The following is a 21834-nucleotide window of genomic DNA, read 5'->3' as shown; positions in this document are numbered from 1 at the left end:
ACGGTATATGATGGGAGAGTTGTAGGAAATCAAGTTTAAAAAGACATGTGGGGCTTTGCCTGTGTGGCTCAGTTCGTTTGAGCATTGTCCCATATACCAAAAGGTTGTGGGTCTGATTCCCAGTCAGGGCACATACCTAGGTTGCAGGTTTGGGTGCATATGGAAGGCAACCAATTGATGTTTTCTATCTCTCTATCTCTCTATCTCTGTCTCTATCTCTATCTGTCTCTTCCTCCCTCCCTCCCTATCTCCCTTCCTCTCTGTCTAAAATCAGTAAAAATACTCTCAGGTGAAGATTATTTAAAAAAAAAAAAGACTAGTAGTGAGCAGTGTATGAAGGACCTTGAAGGCCAGGGAGAGGACTTTGGATGAAATGTGATAGAAAATAGGAAGTTAGGAGACAGGGGGTGGAATCCTGTAATGGGGAGGCTGGGCAGACAGACTGGGGGAGAGGGGCAGTCTCAAGGATCAGGCAAGCCAGCAAGGAGGCTGCAGCAGTGATCCAGGTGTGCAGGCATAAGGACTCATGCTGGGCGAAGTTTTGATGATGGGAGGTCGGGGAGGAGAGGTCCTGGAGCAAGAGGCTCGGTGAAAGAAGAACCTGTAAGCCTGGCTGGTCACCTGGCAGAGAGGGGCAAGGAGAGCAGTGGGACAGATAGTGCTGCGGGGAGCTGCCTTTGCAGGGAGGCCTTCAGTTTCAGCGTAGGAAGGGGTGTTCCTGGGTTGGGGAGACGCTGCAGCTCAAAGCTGGGATAAGATGACAGAACTCCTTTTGAGTGGTGCTTAACTTAAAGCTGAAACTTTGAGCAGAGATAAGATCTCAGACTGTCGGGGTGGCCTTAGAGAATTTTTATTCATAATGCAAGTGTTTGTTATTTCTCTTAGAAAACTTTGCTTCAGGAATACACAAAAGCTTGCCTGGTGGCGCTGCAGTATTAACTTTCCCTGCAAAACTCTATTATTACAAATCTGAAAGATTTTTAAAAGCCTTTAATATTTAAAGACTTAGTATTTTAGAATGCAACAACAAAATTCTTATTTACTAGAAAAAGATTGATAATGAAACCCCATGTAGGAGATATGTGGTTTTAAATTTGAGATTATATGAACATAAAATTTTCTATTTATTAAAATACTGTCTTCTACATACTGTACAGAAATATAACACATAACACATATATTTTATAAAATATACAATATTTGTGTAATATATATATACACATTCTATAAACAGAATATTTGAGAGCCACTGTAGAGTATGTTAATTATAATGTATTTTACATGTGTAAATAACATGAAATAATTAGTTTTTACCCATTTGAACTACCATGTAGGGAATGGCCCCCTAGGAACATTTTCTGTGGCTATTATGAATGACACCACCCTCAGACATTCTTGAGAAACAAGCTTTGAATGAAGGTTGGTAAAGCACCTCTCATTTAGAGCATTGGAATAGAATGTCATGTCATTGTCCAGCCATATCTCCCTGTCAAATGAAATATACTCATTCGTTAGAGCAGCAAACAAAAAGCCTCTCCTAGCACGTATGTACCATCTTCCACTCCAGTTTGTAGAAAAGGGGACCGAGTTGAAATCCTCTGCAGGGTGGTAGAGGCCGGCCAGCCTTGGCATTCCGGAAGGGAGGGTGCGCGCACACACCCGCGTTGTTCCCCGGGAGATGGCTGCAGTCAGTCATCTCCCACACGGTCGGAAAAAGGCTTGTCTGGCTGGCGAGCAAACTGTTATTTAAGTACACAATCCACTCTACTACTGAAACAGTTTTGCCAAACTTATCCAAGTATTCTAACATGCTTAAAGATGGTATAAATATCATTTATGGCTAGCAGTTTTCTTCAGACTCTACGGAATGTCTTCCTGCTGCCTGATCTAAGTGTCCCAGTTTACATTATGGCCTTTACTGCCTCTGTTTGATGGAGTGATCAGTAAAAATTTAATGACACTATAAAATAATAAAAATGTCATTAATTTACCACGGATCTCGGATGCAGTGGTTGTAAAGTTACATTAATAAACAGAATATTTTTTACAACAAAAAGCATTGTTACGTGGGAACGTATAAATAACACACATAAATTTAAGAGCAATTTTACTGTTAGCACACACATTATTATGGAATAGCCAATAAGTGTATAAAACATAGTATATAAAATTTTATTAAAATATACTGTGCACATCAAAAATTCAGCTTTTATCTAAGTGCAAAGAAAAGCCATTATTGTGTGCTTACTGTTTCATTGCCGTTCTCTCCCCACATCACAATTTTACGTTCGTTGCCAGTAAGAGGAAGTTGATTTTTTTTCCCTAGATGGGAACAAACCTCTGTTCTTTTAGTTATCCCAAATCCATCCTCTGTCTCCCCTGATACAAAGACAAATTGGATCAATCTTGCCATGGCAGGGAGGGCAAAGTTGCTAATTTAATGCAAAGTTAGAAATAATGCCTGAGGAGCTGACTGGTTTGTTCAGTGACTCTGGAAATAGGGATAATAATGGAGCAGTCTATCTGTCATCAGTGAGGCTGCCCCGTCATGGACTCTGATAATATGTGAAGTTGATGGATGCCTCGGTCTTGGGGTTTGTAGCATTTAACATTCATCAGCTCTCACTAAAGGGGGCTTTATCATTTACTATCTGTATTTAATATGCAGCATCTACTCATACATCATAATTTCAAAGCACTTAGCCAACAGTCCTACAGCAGAGCTGACTTTAATTTTTTCAATAACTTTTATGTTGCCTGCATGTTTGTGACTGACAACATATAAGTGTCTGATCACATCGCTTCTTATAAAATGCACATTTCACTGTCAACATGAAGACTGGGGAGTTTTCATGGGGGGCTGAGATTAAGTTAGCACTGAGGTGTTTTGCTTATATCTCCAAAATATCTTAACCTGGGAGCTATGTACATTGTGAGAGCTAGTTCAAGTGCATGGAAAAATTTGGAGTTAAGACCTTGCCACCCACAGTCTATACTTGTTCTGTATGGGGGCATACCCACTGGCACTGAATAGCTGGAAGTAGAAGCCCACTGGAACTAAAATATCCTTGCACTTCTCTGTGCGCCCACATCCTCATCCTGTATTCGCAACTCACGTTCAGCCTCACTAGTAAAACCTTTGCTTAGCCCAGCCGTGCAGAGCTAACTTGTGGACATCAGGCCCTTGTATCTTACAGTTGCGAGGCTGGTGAATAAATATTCTGAGCTATTCTTTGAAGACAAGAGGGAAGTCTTCTGGGAGACTAGGCAGAAATTTATATGAAAGGGCATGGCTTTGCAGGGTCCATCTTTAATCTCAAACACAGGTGCTTAATATTGCCAAATATGAAATGCAGCCCACTGCCCAAAACAATTTTTATCATTGATTTAGTTTCTGACTATTTAACATGTGTTTCATGGAATATTCTTCCTTGACTTCTACTCTGGCAAAATATTGATATTTTATAAGGAAAGTATCTCTGCAGAAGAATCATTTTTCAATGAAGTCAGAAAAATGTATGACTTCAGAGACACCGTGAATGTGTTATTGAATGTTTTTGTTATGATTAAAAGCAAGCTGATACTACTGAATTGTGAGTGCACTTCATTTTTTTATAAGAGAAAAGATATTATCATCATGTAAGCTTTGTTGTCTTAGCATTTTACAAACCACGGCATGTAATTTTCCCTCCTCTCCTTCCTTGTCAAAATATTGATATTCTTTCAGGAACTTTATTTATTTATTTATTTATTTATTTAGTATATTACAGAGAATATTTTCCAGTAAAATCAAAGAGAATGAATGACTAGACAGATAACTTGAAATATGCATATTGATAGGTAGCAAGCATGATCTGTTGATTTTCAGAGAAAGTTGTTTTTCCCCCATGAAAACACAGTTAAAGGTTGTTCTTCCAAGTAGGTTGCAGGCGGCACATGAAAACTCCTTTTGCATTTAGCATGAGGAGAGCATTCACATGCAAATATTTGAAATGTGAAACAATGTGATAAAACAAAGGTTGAATATTTTGCTTTCCCTGGTACCACTCATCTTTAATTCTTTTCCTTTCCACCAGGACAACTGAAAGTACTACTTCAAAAATAGAAAGTGGCTGATTAAAAGCAGCTGTCCTGCCTCCGACAATGTGTGAAACTCCCGCGTGGCTGGTGGCCGCTTTTTGCTGTGGTCTGCCTCCGGGTTAATTTGTTCTTGTGCCGCACTGTTTTCACATCAGGAGATACTGGGGGGCCATACCTAATTTGCTTTTTATTTCCATTCTGTTTTTTTATAAGTGTTGTACTTCAGAGGTGTCCCCGCATTGTAACTAGTCAGCATTACCCTGTTGGGGAAATTCATGATGATAATTTTGTTGCTAACCTTTCATAGAAATGGTGCTTGAATAAGGCAAGGTTTATGCTGTGTTTTCTTCCAGCACAGATTTCAACATATTCCATGATGAAGGGGAACTGGAAGACTTCCTGCACAATTTGACTGATGGGAATTAATTATAGAAATATAATGATATTCAAAAATAATCATATTAGAAAGCACAACGTAGTGAGACTGTATAAATGAGACACAGTCTCTATCAAGTAATTGTATGTTTGCTCCTTAAGAATATTTCCAAGTTTCTAAACATCTTACAGAAGAGAACACTCGGAGTGTTTCCATCTAATGCCGAACATGCTCAGTACGGAACTAGGTCACTGAACAATAGGCTGAACAGCAATCGGCACTCTCCTGCTGCATAATGCATTCAGTATAACATGCAGAAACCATTCCCGGAGCTGCAAGCTGCTATTTCATGTCTGTAAATTCAAGCTGACATGACATTTAATATTGTTTCATAGTAATGAACAACAAGGTTTCACTCATTCATGAGCACAACACAAAGCCAAGTTTGAGTCTGGAGAGTAGAGGCAAGAAGAGGACACACACTGTGTTTCTGTAGACAGAGTGCCGAGTTAATGATGGTCAGTGAGCCCTCTGCCACCCATCCAGAGTGCTGCGGAGGGGGGAATCACTGTGATGTTTCAGGCTCCTGTCTCTAGAACAACTGGTGAATGAGTAAAACACCTTTGGGCTTCCCTCCAATGGTGGCAGGAGTATTTAACTTTCTTAACTCAGTGGCTGACTAGAAGTAATACCTTCTTTTCACGCCCCAGGAAGTTACAGTTGAAACTCCTAGGCAAAATAATAGTGTCGATGCCATCATCTAGTCTGCCTGCTTTGAAACATTTGTTTTTGGGAATCCTCCTGCATGAAATCCTGACTTGTATTTTCCCAGGAATACCAGTGCCAATTATGATCTCTAAGTGGGAACATGCCTCTCCCATTAACTAGCAGTACGTGTGTTTTAATGGGAACCGTCCTTTTGGGTTTTGCACTTTTGATTCAGACTTCTCAGCTGCATCCCTTCTAGACTGCTAGAGCAAATCCAACAGAGAGAAGGTGCACAGTGCAGTGCGTGCAGGTTTCCTGCCCCAGGTTTCCTTTCCTCACAGGTACTGCGGTTCAGAACCCGTGTGCACTGTCAGGGCTGTGGTAGGCTTCAGTGGACTCTTCCTGAGAGATCCTTGGAGTCCAAGATGAACAGAAATGATGTTTATGAACCCAAGTTTTGCCCAGTAAGCAAGATAGAAACTAGAAGGAAAAAGCGGCTGCTTGGGAAGCTAGAATAAGCCTCTAATTTTTGTTTCCTCTAGGAAAGAACGCGCTTTGAGAATTTGGGGCCCCAGTTAACAGGAAAGTCAAGTGAAGATGGAAAGCTGGGCCCAGGTGTCATCGATCTTACTCGGCCAGAAGACGCAGAGGGTGAGTGGCTATTCTGTAACTCTTTTCTGCTGCTCAGGGTGTTTCTGAAGGTGCATCTGAGTTAGATAAAGGATCTTCATGTTCTTTCTTGGGAGTACCAGCTTGGCTTTCTTGGCAAAGCAGAGGGAATGTTAGTCTTCATTATATATTATAGTTTGACATGCAGCTAGATCCTATGTTGCTTGCACAGCACTCCAAGTACTCCAAGGTGCCACGTTAGTCTTAAAATGAAAGGATCCTCTGTGTTCCGATGAACACCAGAATTCTGTTTCATTCACTTCATTGCATTCTTGTAAAAAAAAAAGGACAAACATACAAAAAAGGAATTTTTTAACCCCAAATCAAGTGATCCCCAGTTACTGTCAAACCATTTGGGGAAATCAGTGATGGTTTGAGCAGATCTAGCATAAAATTAATAATGGCTTGGGTAAGGCCCAGCCTGGGCGTGGGTGCTAACCGTTACATTACTTAAGCCTTTTTGAAAGTCTGGATGGAAAGACTAGCTTCGCTCTGTGTGTTTACCCACAACTTTATCAATTCCTGTCTGCTCCTCTTCCTTTTTGTTTGTTTGTTTGTTTTAAAAGCACAAGCAGCAAATCAGCAGAAACTGCTCCCCAGGAGGAAGGGTACAATTTATGGGTCTGGCCAGCACTTCAGCAGTGATGTTGCCCAGTTATTCACCACAGAGTAGGGACTGGTCTTCCTGTTGTTCCTTTGGCAGAAACCCTCCCAACAGTCAGGGGAGATTAATTTGCTCTCTTCGGAATAACACAATACTTCACCTATCTTGGGTCCTGGCTAAAGTCCTTCTTTAGCTTCAGGGGAAGAATCTTTCTATTATCCCTTTCACTGGCAGTATTTGTTCCAGGACCTAATCCCTTGAAAACACATGAAGACATTTCATAGCAGCCTCTACGGCAGCGTAGGGTCTAGTGATGGCTGCGGGCCACCCCAGGCACTTCGGAAATCCCTGGCATGAGTACTAGGAGCTGGGCAGTGTCAGACACTAGGAAATACTTCAGAGTTTCCAGAAGGCCAATTTTTCATACCAGTAGGAGAGACTGATACTTAATAATGATCCCAGGGAACAGTATTAAAACAAATTCTGGTTAGTATTATGTGTATTTGTGTACTGGGGGTGGGGTGGAGAGGGGGAGAGGAAGAGGAGGAAGGAGGGAGGGATAAAGAGGACTCAAAACCAGAAATATACTGTCTTCTATAAAAAATGTGTACCAAGAGTACATTGACAGTCACATTCTCTTAAAAAGATTTTATTTATTTATTTTAGAGAGGGAGAGAGAGGGAGAAAAATGTCAGTGTGTGGTTGCTTCTTGCACACCCTCTATCAGGGATGTGGCCTGCAACCCAGGCATGTGCCCTAGACTGGGAATCAAACTGGCAACCCTTTGATTCACAGGCCAGCACTCAATCCACTGAGCCACACCAGCCAGGACAATCACATTTTTATAGGCACTTAGAAGTGCAGATTTTTCTCTAGTGAGGATTGAGGTTCCTTAGCCTAGGGAACCAATAGTCAGGCCTGGCCCATCTCAATTTGGTTGGATGATTATACCGAAAAGTAACTAAATCTTTGACCATACACAATGAAATAATATTTTCCATCACGTTAAAGTATTCAGTCTGGTCATTTCTCAATAAACTAGGAATTATGTTCTATCGTTATTCTTGTTCTAATAGAGTTTTCTTAATCTGTCACTTATCCCTCTTCATTTGGTGTTTTACTATATAATGAAGATAGTAAGTTACCTTTTAGTAATACTAATAATCTAGTTGATGATATTATGTTCTGGGTTAGTTCAAGATTATGGTCAGAGTTCTTAACCATTATGAAAGGAAAAAAATGAAAACCCTAACTATAGAAAAACATGTTGTATAAAAATATCTTTGGAAATCCCATTGAATACCAGATTGTCTGGATTCAAACCAACTTTCTGGTTGTTTTTTGGAGGGGAGTGGGGGCAAACATTTATCAAGCTCTTGCGTGCCAGAGAATGCGCTAAGTTTTTTAACACACATTTTTAGGTTTAAACATCATACGGCTCTGTAAATAAGACATTATTACTTCTCCATTTTATAGAGGAGAACATCAAGGCTGAGAGCAAAGCAGTAACTGACCCCGGGTCACACAGCTAACAAGTGCGGAGCTGAGAGTTGATCCCAGGCAGCCTCGCTCCGGCCCCCATGCTCGTAAATACTGCGCTATACTGCACGCCCTGTATGCACAGAGAAATATGTGGTGCCTTCACTTCCCTGAACTAACTTCTTGTGACCTTCCTCAGAACGGCCCATTTCCTCTCCCCTAAATATAGCAAGTCACGCCGTACCCAGTTCTCCTGTTCCTCCGTCACATGTGACAGCAATGCCTGATGAGTGTAATCGTAGAAGGGCCATCGTGGCCCAGGAGCTTAAGGAGACTGTGCAAACCTCCCCTCAGCAGCCTGCCCAGGGTTGCCATTGAGACCTCATGTGCTTTTGGGGGACTGTGAGTACATGAATGGAGTCAGGTTACGTGCTGTGATAGCAACAGCAGCGCAGTGCCTTTGTGAGGACTGCGACTGTGGGGATGGGTAGCAGCCTTCTGCTGACTTCAGGGTATTTCCTGGCATCTGTTCAAGTGTGAGCTGATTGCAAATCCTGCTGGAGTTACAGTTCCTATTAAAGTCAGGGTAGATAACAGGTACTCATAATCCTTGTTCCACTTTGCTCCTGTCCCTTAGCAGGAAGAGTAAGAAGGGACTAAAGTGAAAGAATAACTAAAAAATTTATAAATGCCTTCTATCAGTTTGTGGTCCTAAAAAGCATGCAAGCAAGCAAACAAACAAACAATTACTTCTGGAGTGCCTACTGTATGCCGGTCCCAAACTAGACACTGAATAAACCAGAGGAAGCAAAACACATACGTTCCTGACCGCTTGGAGTTGAAACTCTAGTGAAGGAAGGCAGAAGATTTAAAGGAAAATGCATAGAGATAGACAGACAGACAGACACAATTATCCTCGAGAAAAGCTCTGAAGAGACCCAGCCTTCTCTGCCCCACAGGCACCGAGCGAGGGCTGCCCAGGTGAGACCACGTAACAGGTGAGCGCCATGGCCGTAGCCCAGGACGTCGTCCCTTCACAGTCTGTGCTTGATCACATCCACATTTCCCCTGGCTTTCAAACAGAAATTTTTAAAAAAATTTTTGGCCTTACTGAAATATACTTGATATGCAACATTGTATAAATTTAAGGTGTACAATGTGATGATTTTGTACACAAATATATTGGAAAATGGTTGCCACAAGAAAGTTAGTCAACACATCTATCACTTCACATAATTATCTTTTTTTGTGAGAAAATTGAAAATCTACTCCCTTAACAATTTTCATATGTATAGTGCAGATTGTTAACTGTGTCATCATACCACACGTTAGGTCTCCAGAGGTGACTTACCTCACAAGCGGAAGTGTGTACCCTTCAAACGACATCTGTCCACTTTCCCCACCTCCGCCCCGGGCAGCCACCCTTCTACTCTGTTTCTGTGAGTTTGGCCTCTTTTGATTCCACACATAAGTGAGATCATACAGTATTTATCTTTTCCTGCCCGACTTATTTGACTTGACATAATGCCTTCAAGCATGTTGTTGCAAATGGCAGAATTTCCTTTCTGATGAACGAATCGCATTCTACTGTATCTATATCATATTTTCATTATCCATTCATCTGTCAATGTACACTTATGTTCTTTCCATGTCTTGGCTATTGTGAATAATGCAGAACAGCAGTCTTAAGGGCCTATGTCCTCCCTCCACTTTTACGCCATCTTCCTGAGGGGCTTCTGAGGTGACTAACATAAAGTCAGCCTAGGAGATAACACTCCGTTCCAGCCTGGCTTTCCTGGAAAATGTCTGCCAGTCACGAAAACGCCAATATCACTTAGTAAGCAACTTGTGGACCTGCTCCGTAGCTCTGAGCGTGGAAGCAGCAAGGGAAAGGTCACCAAAACAGGCAGCTGTGCATGTGTATTAACCACTCATCAAAATCAAATGACAAAACGATAAGCCAGGAAAACAGAAATTAAAAATATAAAAGGCAAATGCCTTCAAAATTTTATTTTTAAAGTCCAGCTGTTATGTGGCTTGAATATGACAAGACAGCATTTCTTGTTCACCAGGGTATTTATAAAACTACAAATTCATTGGTGCGAGGGGCTTAGGAAACACGACTAAGGTTTTGTTATGCTCAAAGTAGTTGAAGGCTTCATATGTATTGAACACATAAAATTTGCTAGCTCTTAAATGGGACACGTAAGGAAGAGACGACTCGATTAGTTGAGTCTGTCACCGTGTATTAAGAATGACAAACAGCTGTTTAAGTTTTTATGGATTTTGCGTATGGCATTTCCCCTCTCCCTGTTCTCCTTAGGTGAGAGTGCAATTCTTATCCCAACTCTCCTGATTCCAATTCAGGATTGAAGGTTGCAGAGTACAACAGGAAAAGGCTCTGGTCTGGTTATTGGGAGATTCGGATTGAAGGTCTTTTGCTAAATGATGGCAAACAAGGGACTAATTCCTCTGGGTTTAAGGTTATTTTCTTTCAAAAGAGGTATGTTGAATTCTACTGTGTCTCAGGTCCCTTCCAAATCCAAAATTGCTACTAGCATCGTCATAAAACACAGAGACCGAGACCAGTACCTTCGAGAGTACATATGAGCCACTTGCTGAATCAGGTTTTCAAGTCCCCTGGTCTTTCCTTTTTGTTGATGAGAAGATCACTTAAGCAGCATTTCTCAAATACCTTCCACAGGCAGGGGCCTCTCCCCTTTCTCTTACCTCTACCCCAGTGACGTGAACAGTGGCTTACCTTCTTTTTTATATTCTTTCCACGCTGTTTTTTTTCTCTCTCCTACTGGGGGTCTCTAGAAGGACACTTTTTTTCTTTTCTTTTCTTTTTTTTTTTTTTTTGCAGAATAGTTTGGGTAAGAAAACATCCTTGTAACTCCTACTTTAATTCTCAAATTCAGTGATCTTGTCCCAGCCTCAGAAGGAGGCTGCACCTCATTTTGATGGAAATAGTCCACATGAGCTCTGAAAGGGAGGAGCAGGAACCTGGGTTGGCGCTGTAATAATGATGCCCTCCTTGTATTAAAAACTTGCATTGATTTGAATGGAAATAGATATGTGTACCAGTAATAGCCACTTTTAGAACTGTTTCTCTCAGATTTGCTTAGAAGGGTTTTATGGATTTGTACTGAATTTGTGAATTGGCTCCCAGCCAAGATGGCCTTAACCCTTCTGAAAGCTTCATTTTTTCATTTTTTTGGTGAACTTCTTATTGCTTCTAAGTTTTATATTTGAGAATAACTTTGTTATTGTCAACTTAAGCTCTCTGTTTATAGACAAATAACAGAGACTGCAACTTTTCCTCTTTCTTTTCTTAAAGAAATGTACTTTTTAATACGAATGTCTTCTCTTAGAAACCCTGCTTACCCTTTGATCTGTGCTCAGGAACTCTTTGGAGCTTTTTTCACTCCATTTGCTTTCCCTGGACCCTTACCCCTGGTAGGAAGGGAGATTGATGCAGGGCTCCTTCCAGGCAGCAGAGGCGAGCTGCCGTGTAAGTTAGGTGGGATTTAAAGGCCACAACTGTTATACTTGGAATGTAAAAGTCATAATTGGCCCAAGCCCACCTGAGTACAGTGCTTCACATTGCAACACTTACATTCTCAGAATTTCAATAAAGGAGAGATCATCAAATTTTTAATTCCAGCCAAGATATCCCTTCTTATATTCCTGACAAGTGTTTATCTTACTCCTGTTTAAATGCCTCTAATAGTCTAATAATAGAAAACTGACTATTTCCTGAGAAGTTCATTCCAATTCTAATTATTAATTCTTTGTTATTTATAGTCCAAATTTGCCTCTGCCTCCTTGTCACTTCTACCCATTGCTTCTAGGCTGGCTTCTGGATTCTAACATCATAGGACTTACCATTTTTCCACATACCATCTATTCAGATATTTGCTCAAGGACTAGGAGACTTAAATTCTAGTTGTTTCACCCTAAGCAAGTCACTTTCTTTTCCTGAGTTTTCTCATTTATAGGTGAGGAATTTGGTCTAGGTGATTTCTAGTTGACAGTCTTTTTTAATATTCTTATTTTATTTCCAGGTAGTTGAAATTATTTACCTTTAAGTCAGTTAGAATGTAACAAATATCAGTTAGGGACCACACCATTTTTTTAAATAAATGAAATTTATACACACACACACATACACCATGGATGAGATGTCTTTGCCCAAGAAGGTACCCAAGTACTAGAGTCTATACCAGGAATACAAAGTGGTAAATTGCACAGATTGAAAGAAAAGACCCAGGTAAATCAGAAGGAGCACTGACTACAGCTGTGCTGTGGGCTTATGGGTCTGGCCTTCCATAACTTCCTGAAACAGTGTTTCCAGGCATGCCGGAGAACTGCACAGGCAAAGCAGGCTCTCTGGAACCAGCAGGCTGGGGCCTGAGCCAGGATGGGTAGCCAGGGAGGCCTAAAGCGTAGTGAAGACTGAGTAACAGCCACACAGGCTGGGAGATAAGCAGAGTTCACAAAGCCCTTGGCTCCAGACTAACTCTGTTGTATGAGTATCACAGAAATGTATTTTACTGTGGATATAAACAGTTTTAGAGGATCCTGTGCACCAGTTTATATCAGCACTATATATAAAGTGCAGCTCACTTAAACAAGCAAATAAACTTCTCTTAAAGATATATATTTGCTATGTCTTAAAAGCTCCCAAATAACTTTTAATGTTGGTAGAAAACAATTTCCATTGAGCTCTCCAAGTGATGGATAGTCCTGATGGGGCAAGAGCGTGGAATGTCAGGATTCTCGTATGACTCCATTCCCTAATACTCCATAAAGGGAACGCAGTCTGCTTCTCAGAGGTGCTTAAGCTAGAAAACCTAATCAAAGACCCAGACTCTCTTTGGTGAGGAACCTAGCCCTGCCCAATAGCTGGCTTTTCACTGGCCTGCCTGCTGTAAAGAAGTGCCAGTGACAGTGTATATAACAACTACCATACACACACACACACACACACACACACACCTGTTTTGTGACTGAATATCCTCTACCTTGGAAAAGAAATGCTTGTCTGTGCCATTGCTGAATCACACAGGTGTATGTCCCAGTCTTGCTACACCAGCTGGGAGCTGAAAGACTAACACTATCTACCATGAACATTAGACCCAAGACAAGAGCAGCCAACATTTGTTCCCAGAGGGACTGTAAATTCAGTCCATGCTTCATCAGGTGTATGTATTCAGTGTATGCTTCACATACCAATGCATTAGAATAAACCCTAGCCAATAGAGGTCTATCGCTGTGTTTGGACTGACTGTATTCCTTTTGAAATATGGATCTCATCTAGTTCCTTGTCCCAGTATCCTCTTCTCTTGGTAGCAAGAGCCACTTCACTTGCCATCTACAGGTTATGGAATTCAGCCCAACCTTCAGTTGATGGGATTTTAAGAACTTCATGCCAATTTGGAGTGATCTTTAAATTCTCTCTGCCTAAGGTTAGAAGTGGATTTGAGACCAACCTTTCCCCCACTTCTTTTCAAGTTTTAATAACTGTGCTTCCAACTTATTCCAAAAATTCAAGAATCCATTGGCATTTGCATTAAACTGTAGACTATTGCATTTAAGAGTATCCTGTAAAAGTAACTCTGAACTAAAACTTAATATGGACAACAGAATTTCATTAAAGTTTCAATATATTTAACCATTTAAAATTTATACTAAAATACAAATTTGAGCTTAGTGGTATATTGATACATGTGAGGTCTTCCAGAAAAAGTCCAGCCATTGTCAATATAAAGTGAATGGCTTGCATGACATTGATGTAACCTGGTAGCCAAGGAGAGTGGACTGGAATGTGCATGCCTGAACAATGCTGACTTCACTGTACTAGTCAGTGGGGGCAGTAGATGCTGTTGAGTGAGCATGTGTACTGTGTGGCCATCGCATTCAAAATGACTGAGTGAGCAAAGCAACGAATCTGTATCAAATTTTGGTTAAGCTTGAACATTTCTCCATGGAAACTATTTGGATGATTCAGAAGGCCACAGCTGTGAGCAACTGGTGATTGACAGCCTCATCACAACAATATTCCTGCTCATGCATCACATCTCGTGCAGTTTTTCAGTGAAACATCAAATCACCCAGGTGACTCAGCCCTCCTACAGCCCAGATTTGGTGCCCTGTGACTTCTGGCTTTTTTTCTAAACTAAAATCACCTTTGAAAGGAAAGAGATTTCAGACCATCAGTGAGATTCAAGAAAATAAAATGGGGCAGCTGATGGCAATTAAGAAAACTGTATGAGGTCCTAAGGTGCCCACTATGAAGGGGACTGAGGCATCATTGTCCTATGTACAATGTTTCTTGTATCTTGTATCATCTTCAGTAAATGTCTCTATTTTTCATATTGCATGACTGGATACCTCCTGGACAGGCTTTGTATGTGTGTGTGTATATATACACATTAGGTATATATACTTTCATAGCAGAGAAATCACTTCATGTTGCTTTTAATACAAGCTCACTTTTCACTAGGAAGGTTGATTCTGCATGGGACAAAAGGAAAACAGTAATGCTAATCTGTGCTGCAGAGTTGTAGAACTGCTACTGGGGGAGAAAGGAAAAAACAACTGTCAACAATCCCTGAAACTGCCTTGCCTTCCATTTGTTACTGTCTTATAGTCAATAATCCTAATCCTTTGTTATTCCAGTGAAAAGCTGATTCATAAATTTACAGGATAATAATCTCTCTCTCTCTCTCTCTCTCTCTCTCTCTCAGACTGAGCAGCATACATAGTCTGGTTACAGTTCCTACATGTGGGAAGTGGAGACATGTGAGATGGTCTTTCTTGGTTGGGTCTTACACATTTTCAATGCATTTTAGCTCTGTATCATAGAGACCCTTTTGAAATGCATTTTTAACTCTTGGAAAGAAAAGAGGCTCCATTAAGTAGTAAGTTGTACTCCCCAGCTAACTTGTGGGTTCATTTTATCATTACCCTAATGAGCCAGATTTTACAGTATAGGGAACATCACCCAGGTATGTTTAGAAAGACTAGAAAAGGAGCAAATATGTTTAAGTTAACCACCTGCTGTGTTCTTGGTACTGGAATAGACATCCTACTACTTCTTCTGCCATTGCTCTTGCTGCTATTTCTAAGGGCAGTCACTGTTTAGTGAGCAGCTACTGGGTTCTAACCACTGTGCTAGGAAATTTATATTCCCATTTAATCCTCACGAGGATCCTGCCAAATAGAAATATTAGCTCTCTTTTATAAGGAGATAAAACTACAGTTTAGAGAAGGGAAATAATTTACCCGAGGTTACTTAGGAAATATCCAATCTACAGTTCAAATCCAGATCTGTGTAACTACGTAGCACCTGAGCTACACTGACTCCCATTTTTCTCCAAGATACATAGATGGAGTCGATTGCTTTTGTTGCAGCAGTTTTCCCTCTTGATTTTCATTAAAACGTAGAAAACTAAATGAGAAGTAGGAATTTGTAAAAAGATATTTTTAATCTTTCAAGCTATGGAAATATTAGGTACCTTTCAAATACTTTCACCAGATCCACTGGGCACAAAAGTTTTGGTGGACCATGAAATTGAGCTGATTACCCCAAATCCTGGAGCCATTTCCTTCTAACATCGTTTATTTCCTTATCCCTAACATAATAAAAAATTAGTTTTTACTTCACCCATGGCCTGCACCTCACGTTTTAATAAAAGACAGATTCCCTAGAACAAATGAAATGAAATGAAGAAAAGAGACAGCTAAATTAATTTTGATCAAAGTGTTTAAAGCTAAGTCTGGATGTCACTGAAACAATTCAGTTGACTTTTAAAAATTCATTTTGATGGCAAGTATGAAACTTTGGGGATAGTTACATTTGAGTTCATATGATTTTGCCATTTATTAACTGCGAGACTGAGCCAATTCTCTAAATTCTTCTCTAAACCTCTCTAACTTCTCTAAACCTCTGTTTCAGGAATATGGATTAGATGGGTTTTTATATTCTTCTCACATTAAAATTTTCTAATTTTATGAGCATATTTTATCCATTTCATGACTTTGCTATCTAGGGAAGGTCCCATCACATGCCTGTTTGAATACTTCAGTTCATATATATCTACACACACCCTACAGCATTACTATAACTTTCAGATTTAATATTTCCAAAAAAGCTCAGAGTTGCTTTACCATCCTTTCAAGATTTCACCAAATTCAGAAGGCTGGGATTTCAGAATTGTGTAGTACAGCAAGTCAATAAAAGAAGATTAGAACCAACCATCTCTGAAGCCCAAACAACTATGGGTAAAATTTCCCATCAAAACCATTTTTATTTTACAGAGGGCTGAAGTAGGCAAGGTACTTAACAGGATGTCAGAAATAAAATAGGATTTATACAGAATCCGATTTCAGAAATTCCTAGGTCCTAATGTAACATGTGGACATCTGAGTCTCTCTCTGAAGTTTTTACTCTCCAAGATGTCCATTGCTGTCTACTGTGACATTTCAGTGCTTACCTTCCGCCAGCTTGTGTTCTGGACCTGGGGAAGCAGTTATGATTAAGATACAATGTAGTCCCCGCCCCTTTGGGACGCGCAGTCTAGTGAAGAAGGTGGGCACATTGAGTTGGTAATTTGGATAAACTATACTAAAGGTTAAGGTACAGGTAGGCAGAGGGTGCGGCGGTGGGAGCCTAAATTACTTAGCCCATTCATGAGTCTGTGAATGAATGACTGCAAGGTGGACAGGAAATTCCAGGAAAAGGAAAAGTGTGACTTCTTAGTATGAAACAACACGTTGTATAGAGAACTAGAAGTAGTTCAGTATTATAAAGCAAAAAACAAAATGCAAGTACAGTGTCAGAGATGGAACTGGAGACTTCAGTGGGCAAGTCAGAGACAGCTTTGTACACCACACTAAGAGTTTGGACTTTATCTTTTGGGTATTAAGGAGCCATGGAAGATTTTTTAAATACAGGAGCAGTTTTGTCAGCACTAAATTTGTGATGGATCATGATGGTTAAAATTAGAAAGAACCTTTTAAGTGGGAACTAGGGACTCCAAACTAGAAGACTACCAGCTAAAAGGCTTGTCAGTCCAGCAAAGACAGTGAGTCCAAGGCAATCGAGAGATAAGGGTGGAAGCAAGAGGGTGGATTTAGTGGTAACTTTGTTTAACGCTGAGAATTGCTTCACCTTGGTTTGTATTTCTTAATTTCATGTAGAGCCTATGGTAGTGTATTGAGTTGAATGAATCCAGAAGCTGCTGAGCAGCATGAATTATTTAAGTCTACCAGCTTTTCACCAGCCTCTGTGTTCTCCATGGGAATCGACTTGCATCTAAGCCTGGTTCTCTGAAAACTTAGGAGGCTGGACCTATTATTGTCTTATTTCATTCACAGTAGTCTCTGGTTCAGATGTGAATGATGTCTTTCTGCCTGGTTCAACAGCCTGTAAGCCTTCCTCCTGTGCATACAAGCGCTAAATAGATAGTAAATGGAATATCTGATATTCTCTGTTACTTTCAGATCACTAAAAGAAAGAATCATGTAAGTTATCCCAGTTGCCCTTGGTGCCTAGTGTTGAAGCAATATAAAGGACTCTGTTTAGCTATCTGTGTAAAGCACATATAACTTGAGAATTAAAAAAAAAGTAAACATGGGCACCAAAACTGAAAGCAAGAGAGTCTTGAAAATACAGACTGGTATATCACTGGTTAGAATTTCTTTCATTTTGCAAAGCCACGAGCCACATGCATCAGCTCACCACAAAGTCATTAAGCCTTTTTAAGCTCAGATGAAAAACATTAACAAATACCACAAAAGGCTTTAGTATAGCCCCTTTGTTCACTCACATATGGCACTTTATAACTCCTGCGCCACTCCGGTCGTGTGTTTGTTTAAGCTGCCTCCATCAGGCTGGTCCTGAAAGAACAAAAGACATCTTGAGCAATCCTAAGCAGGAAATGGGCTAATCTAAACATGGTTTGTGACACTTTAAGTAGAATAGAAGGGGGAGGGATTGATTAGTCATTAATGTCCAATTGGCTCCATATGGATGTTGCAATAATAAAGCCCTTTTTTCAGAGCAGTAGCAGAGTTATTGAATTAGAGGTTTATGTTTCCTTAAAGCTGACCTTAGGGAATTCCCTTTGGGTTCTTCTTGTTGATCTTTTAAGAGAATGGAGTTTCCAATAGGGAAAAATAGAAGCATTCTCCACAATAACACTTGCTCATAATCCTGCAACCACGGAATGCAGTCATTTAGCATAATTTTAATCCCTGCTATAATTTCAGTCCTTAGTGCTTTCTTTGCATGCTCTTGCATCTTGGGTGGGGCAGTATTTCGATGACCAATTAGATAGTGGCATGAACTTCATAACTAGTAATGGGCTCCTCTACTGTGCTTAGCAGTGCCGGGACATATTCTTACAGGGGGAAAGCAATGTTCCAAGGAGCAGTGGGCTTTGAAATTCAGACTTATTTCATTCCTTGAGTAGTGACTGGGGAAGCTTTGGTGCAGGAGAAATGCGCCGGCCTGAAAGTTAGACCTGTGCCCTGGATCTGGCTCTGCCTCTTCCATTAGCAACTGGTTATTTTGGAGGAAGGGGACACAATTCTCTGTGCCTTGGTTTCTTCATTTATAAAATGGGACAAATATATCTACCCTCCTGCCCATTTCAATGGATTATAAAGAGTATTAAAAAGATAATGTATTTACTAAAAGCACTTTGTAAATATAATTATATGTAAAAAATGATAAAACTGAAGCCGTCCTACTTTGGGCAGGGTTCTTCGGAAAAGACAACAATGCGGGGAGAAACAGAAAGCAGCAGGAAAAGAGGATTGGCCCCATAAAGCAGCCCCAGGCATGAGTCCACAGGAGCTGAGCAGGGCTGTTAGAATGGGACACTGTGCATACCACTCGTTCATAGGGTTGCTGGGAGTCGCAGCCATCTCAGTGGCATGTAACACAAAATTACTTAGCACACCTCGTGTTCCCATCCTGTAAACTGATATCTGGTCTAGTATAGTCAAAAAGGTAAACTGCTTTTTAAAGAATTACTTTGGTACTCTGATTAGTGACATGTGCTTCCAAAGTGCCCAATGGAAATTTTTATGTTCTTTCTTTCCTTTCTTCTCTCTCTTTCTCCCTTTCTTTCTCTCTCTCCTTCCTCCCTTCCTTCCTCCCTTCCTCCCTTCCTCCCTTCTCTCTCTCTCTCTCTCTCTCGTTTATTCAGTAGATTACTTGGTATAGATAAGTTCAATAATTGAGGTAAGGAGGATATTTGTTTTTAGTGAAATTAAAAAATCTTAAGGTAAAAACAGGAAAGTGAAAATTGGCCTCTGGCTTTCCCCTACATTGGACAGATGAAGAATTAACACCTTAATCAAAGTACCATAGGTAGTTCATCTTTTGTTTCTGTACCACTGTTTTTTATTCTTTCATCAGCTTCTAGACCAGAATGGCTATGTTGCCCATATTTTGCACTTGCCTTCTTTAAATCATAACATCTGTCAGTTGATCATTCTTTGCTAACTTACCCAGGTAATCTTTCATAAAAGGCACAGAGGACAAACCGTGCTCTTCACCCCTGGCATCCCTTCTTCTCCGAAGATGAATGTATCATTTCCCTAATGACTAAGCCTCTTGCTCAGACATGAAATGTACTTTTCTGTGAAGTAAGTCACTAGGATAGCCATACTAGTTGTTTTGTTTTGTTTGGTTTTGGTTTTTTAACAAGAAGAAATCAAATTTGAATTCCAAGCAGCCTTCTTATAATGAAAGTAAATTCACATTCTGGCATGGGCAGGCATGTGAAGTTTGCAGAACTTCCATATTCAAAGACAGACAACTGTCAGCCAGGCTTACAGTATAGGGAATTAGACCTCTACAGTATTAAGATAGATTTGGTAGGATAAATCTCGTGAAAAAATAGTACCTGCATAATATTAATATATTCTTCCTTCCTAATTTTATGCCCCTTACTAAAATTCTTTCATCTTCTACATTTTTGTTTCTGATACATGCATTATCATTTATTATCTATTAATCCAAATAGGAGCTTATCAAATGTATCTAACTCTTCCCAAAATAATGCAGGAGAAAAATCAAGTATTCTGTTGATAGGCTGAAGTAGTCAAGCAGCCCAATGGTATATGTTCATGTCTCTTTTTGTTAATACTTGTAAGCCATTTTGCCCTTTTTAATAATTCTTTTTGGAAAAAGAGATCTTTCTGAGTTCACAATGTCCTGAAAATGCCACATACTCAGGTCCACAAAGAAAAGAACCTTCCCAAAAAGGTCACTTTTGTTTGGTTGGTTGGTTTTCTGTTTTTTTTTTTTCATTCTTTTATTACATCTTAAAAAAAACAACTAAGAGTTAAAGCAGTTTTATTTTGCATAGTAGTATCTTTGTTAACTAACTGCTACAATTTGTTCATTCTTCAGTTATTTTCTATTTTATGAATGAAACTGATATTCTTATATAAATCTATTTCTGAAAAAAAGTTTTCATTTGCTTTGAGTGAGTATCTAGGAGTAGAATTGCTGAGTGTATTTTTCTTTATAATAAACTGCCAAACTGTTTTCCATGATAGTTATGCCAGTTTACACCTCTACCCCCAGTATATGAGACTTTGGCTGCCCGCACCCCTGCTGGCAGGCATTCCACGAAGTGAGCCCTCTCAGTGGGTGGGGAATGGTGTGCCATTGTTGCTTCAGCTCCCATTTTCCTGAGTACTAATGACATGCATTTCCGTTCCACGTGCTCGTTGGTCCCACTATATCTTCTTTCAGAAAATGTTTGTTCAAGTCTTTTACCCAGTTTTAAATTAGATTGTTTACAATGTTTGCTTTTGTGAAGCTCTTTATGTATTCTTGATACAAGTCCTTGTTAGATGTGTGCATTGTGAATAGTTGTTCCAATCTGTGCTGTGACATTTTGTTTCTTTAACAATGACTTTTGATGAGCAGGGTTTAATTTTGATAAAATTTAACTTGGCATTTTTCTTGTCTATTTAGTGCTTTATATGTCATATCTAAGAATCTTTTCTTATTCAAAGGTCACTAAAATATTCTCCTATGTAGTCCTTGAGGAGTGTCATGGTTGTTGCTTTTGGTTTTGCTATGATTCATCTCCAATTAAATGTTGAGTGTAGTATGTGATAAGAGATCAAGGTTTACTTTTTCCACATATTTATCCACTTTCTGTAGCACTATTTGTTGAAAAGACTATCATTTCCCACTTTAAAACGTTAAGTCTTTACTGAAAGTTGACCACATACGTGAGGGTTTAATTCTGGACTCTATTTTGTTTCACTGATCTATTTGTTTATGCTTTATTCTGGTTTTTAAAATGCCATGAAGTACTTTTTTTACTGTAAGTCTTGAAATAAGGTAGGCAGTTTGAATCCTTAAACTCCATTTAAGTTTGTCATGGCTGTCCTTACCACTTTACTTTTTACATAAATTTTAAAATCAACTTGTTAATTTATTAAAGAAGTCTTTTGAGAATTTCTGCTGGAATTGGGTTGAATCTATAAATAAAAATGGAAAAAACTAACATCTTAAAACTATTGAATCTTCCGAGCTCAGGATGCACTTCCTCCATTTACATAGGTCTTTAACTGAACTCAAAATGTTGTATTGTTTTTAGCACATAGGTCTTACATAATTTTTTGGTTAAATTTATTCCTAAGTATTTTATTTTCTGATGTGATTGTGAATAAATTTTAAAATATTTTCTAATTTTTTGATGTTAATATATAAAAATATAATTGATTTTTATATTTTTATTGTATATATCAATTTTTATTGTATATATAAGTAAATTTACTTTAAAACTAGTACATATTTTGTAGGTTACTTAGGGTTTTCTATATAAACAATTATATTATCTGCATCACCCAATTCAGGTAGTTTTCAGCCAGTGCT

General features: G+C 39.5%; 1 protein-coding gene across 19 annotated transcripts in view; it reads left to right on the top strand.

Moving 5' to 3' along the window:
* Positions 1–21834, top strand: part of SOX6 (SRY-box transcription factor 6) — a 614163-nt gene that overhangs the window by 564820 nt on the left and 27509 nt on the right. For all 19 annotated transcript variants that reach the window (XM_036029075.1, XM_036029074.1, XM_036029077.1 and 16 more), the window contains one exon: positions 5707–5815. In XM_036029075.1, coding sequence (XP_035884968.1) covers positions 5707–5815 — 109 coding nt within the window. The remainder of the gene's footprint in view (positions 1–5706; positions 5816–21834) is intronic.

This window comes from Phyllostomus discolor, chromosome 6 (genome assembly GCF_004126475.2).
Source record: "Phyllostomus discolor isolate MPI-MPIP mPhyDis1 chromosome 6, mPhyDis1.pri.v3, whole genome shotgun sequence".
In the NCBI taxonomy this organism is placed as follows: Eukaryota; Metazoa; Chordata; class Mammalia; order Chiroptera; family Phyllostomidae; genus Phyllostomus; species Phyllostomus discolor.
This window is presented reverse-complemented; position numbering and strand designations above follow the sequence as displayed.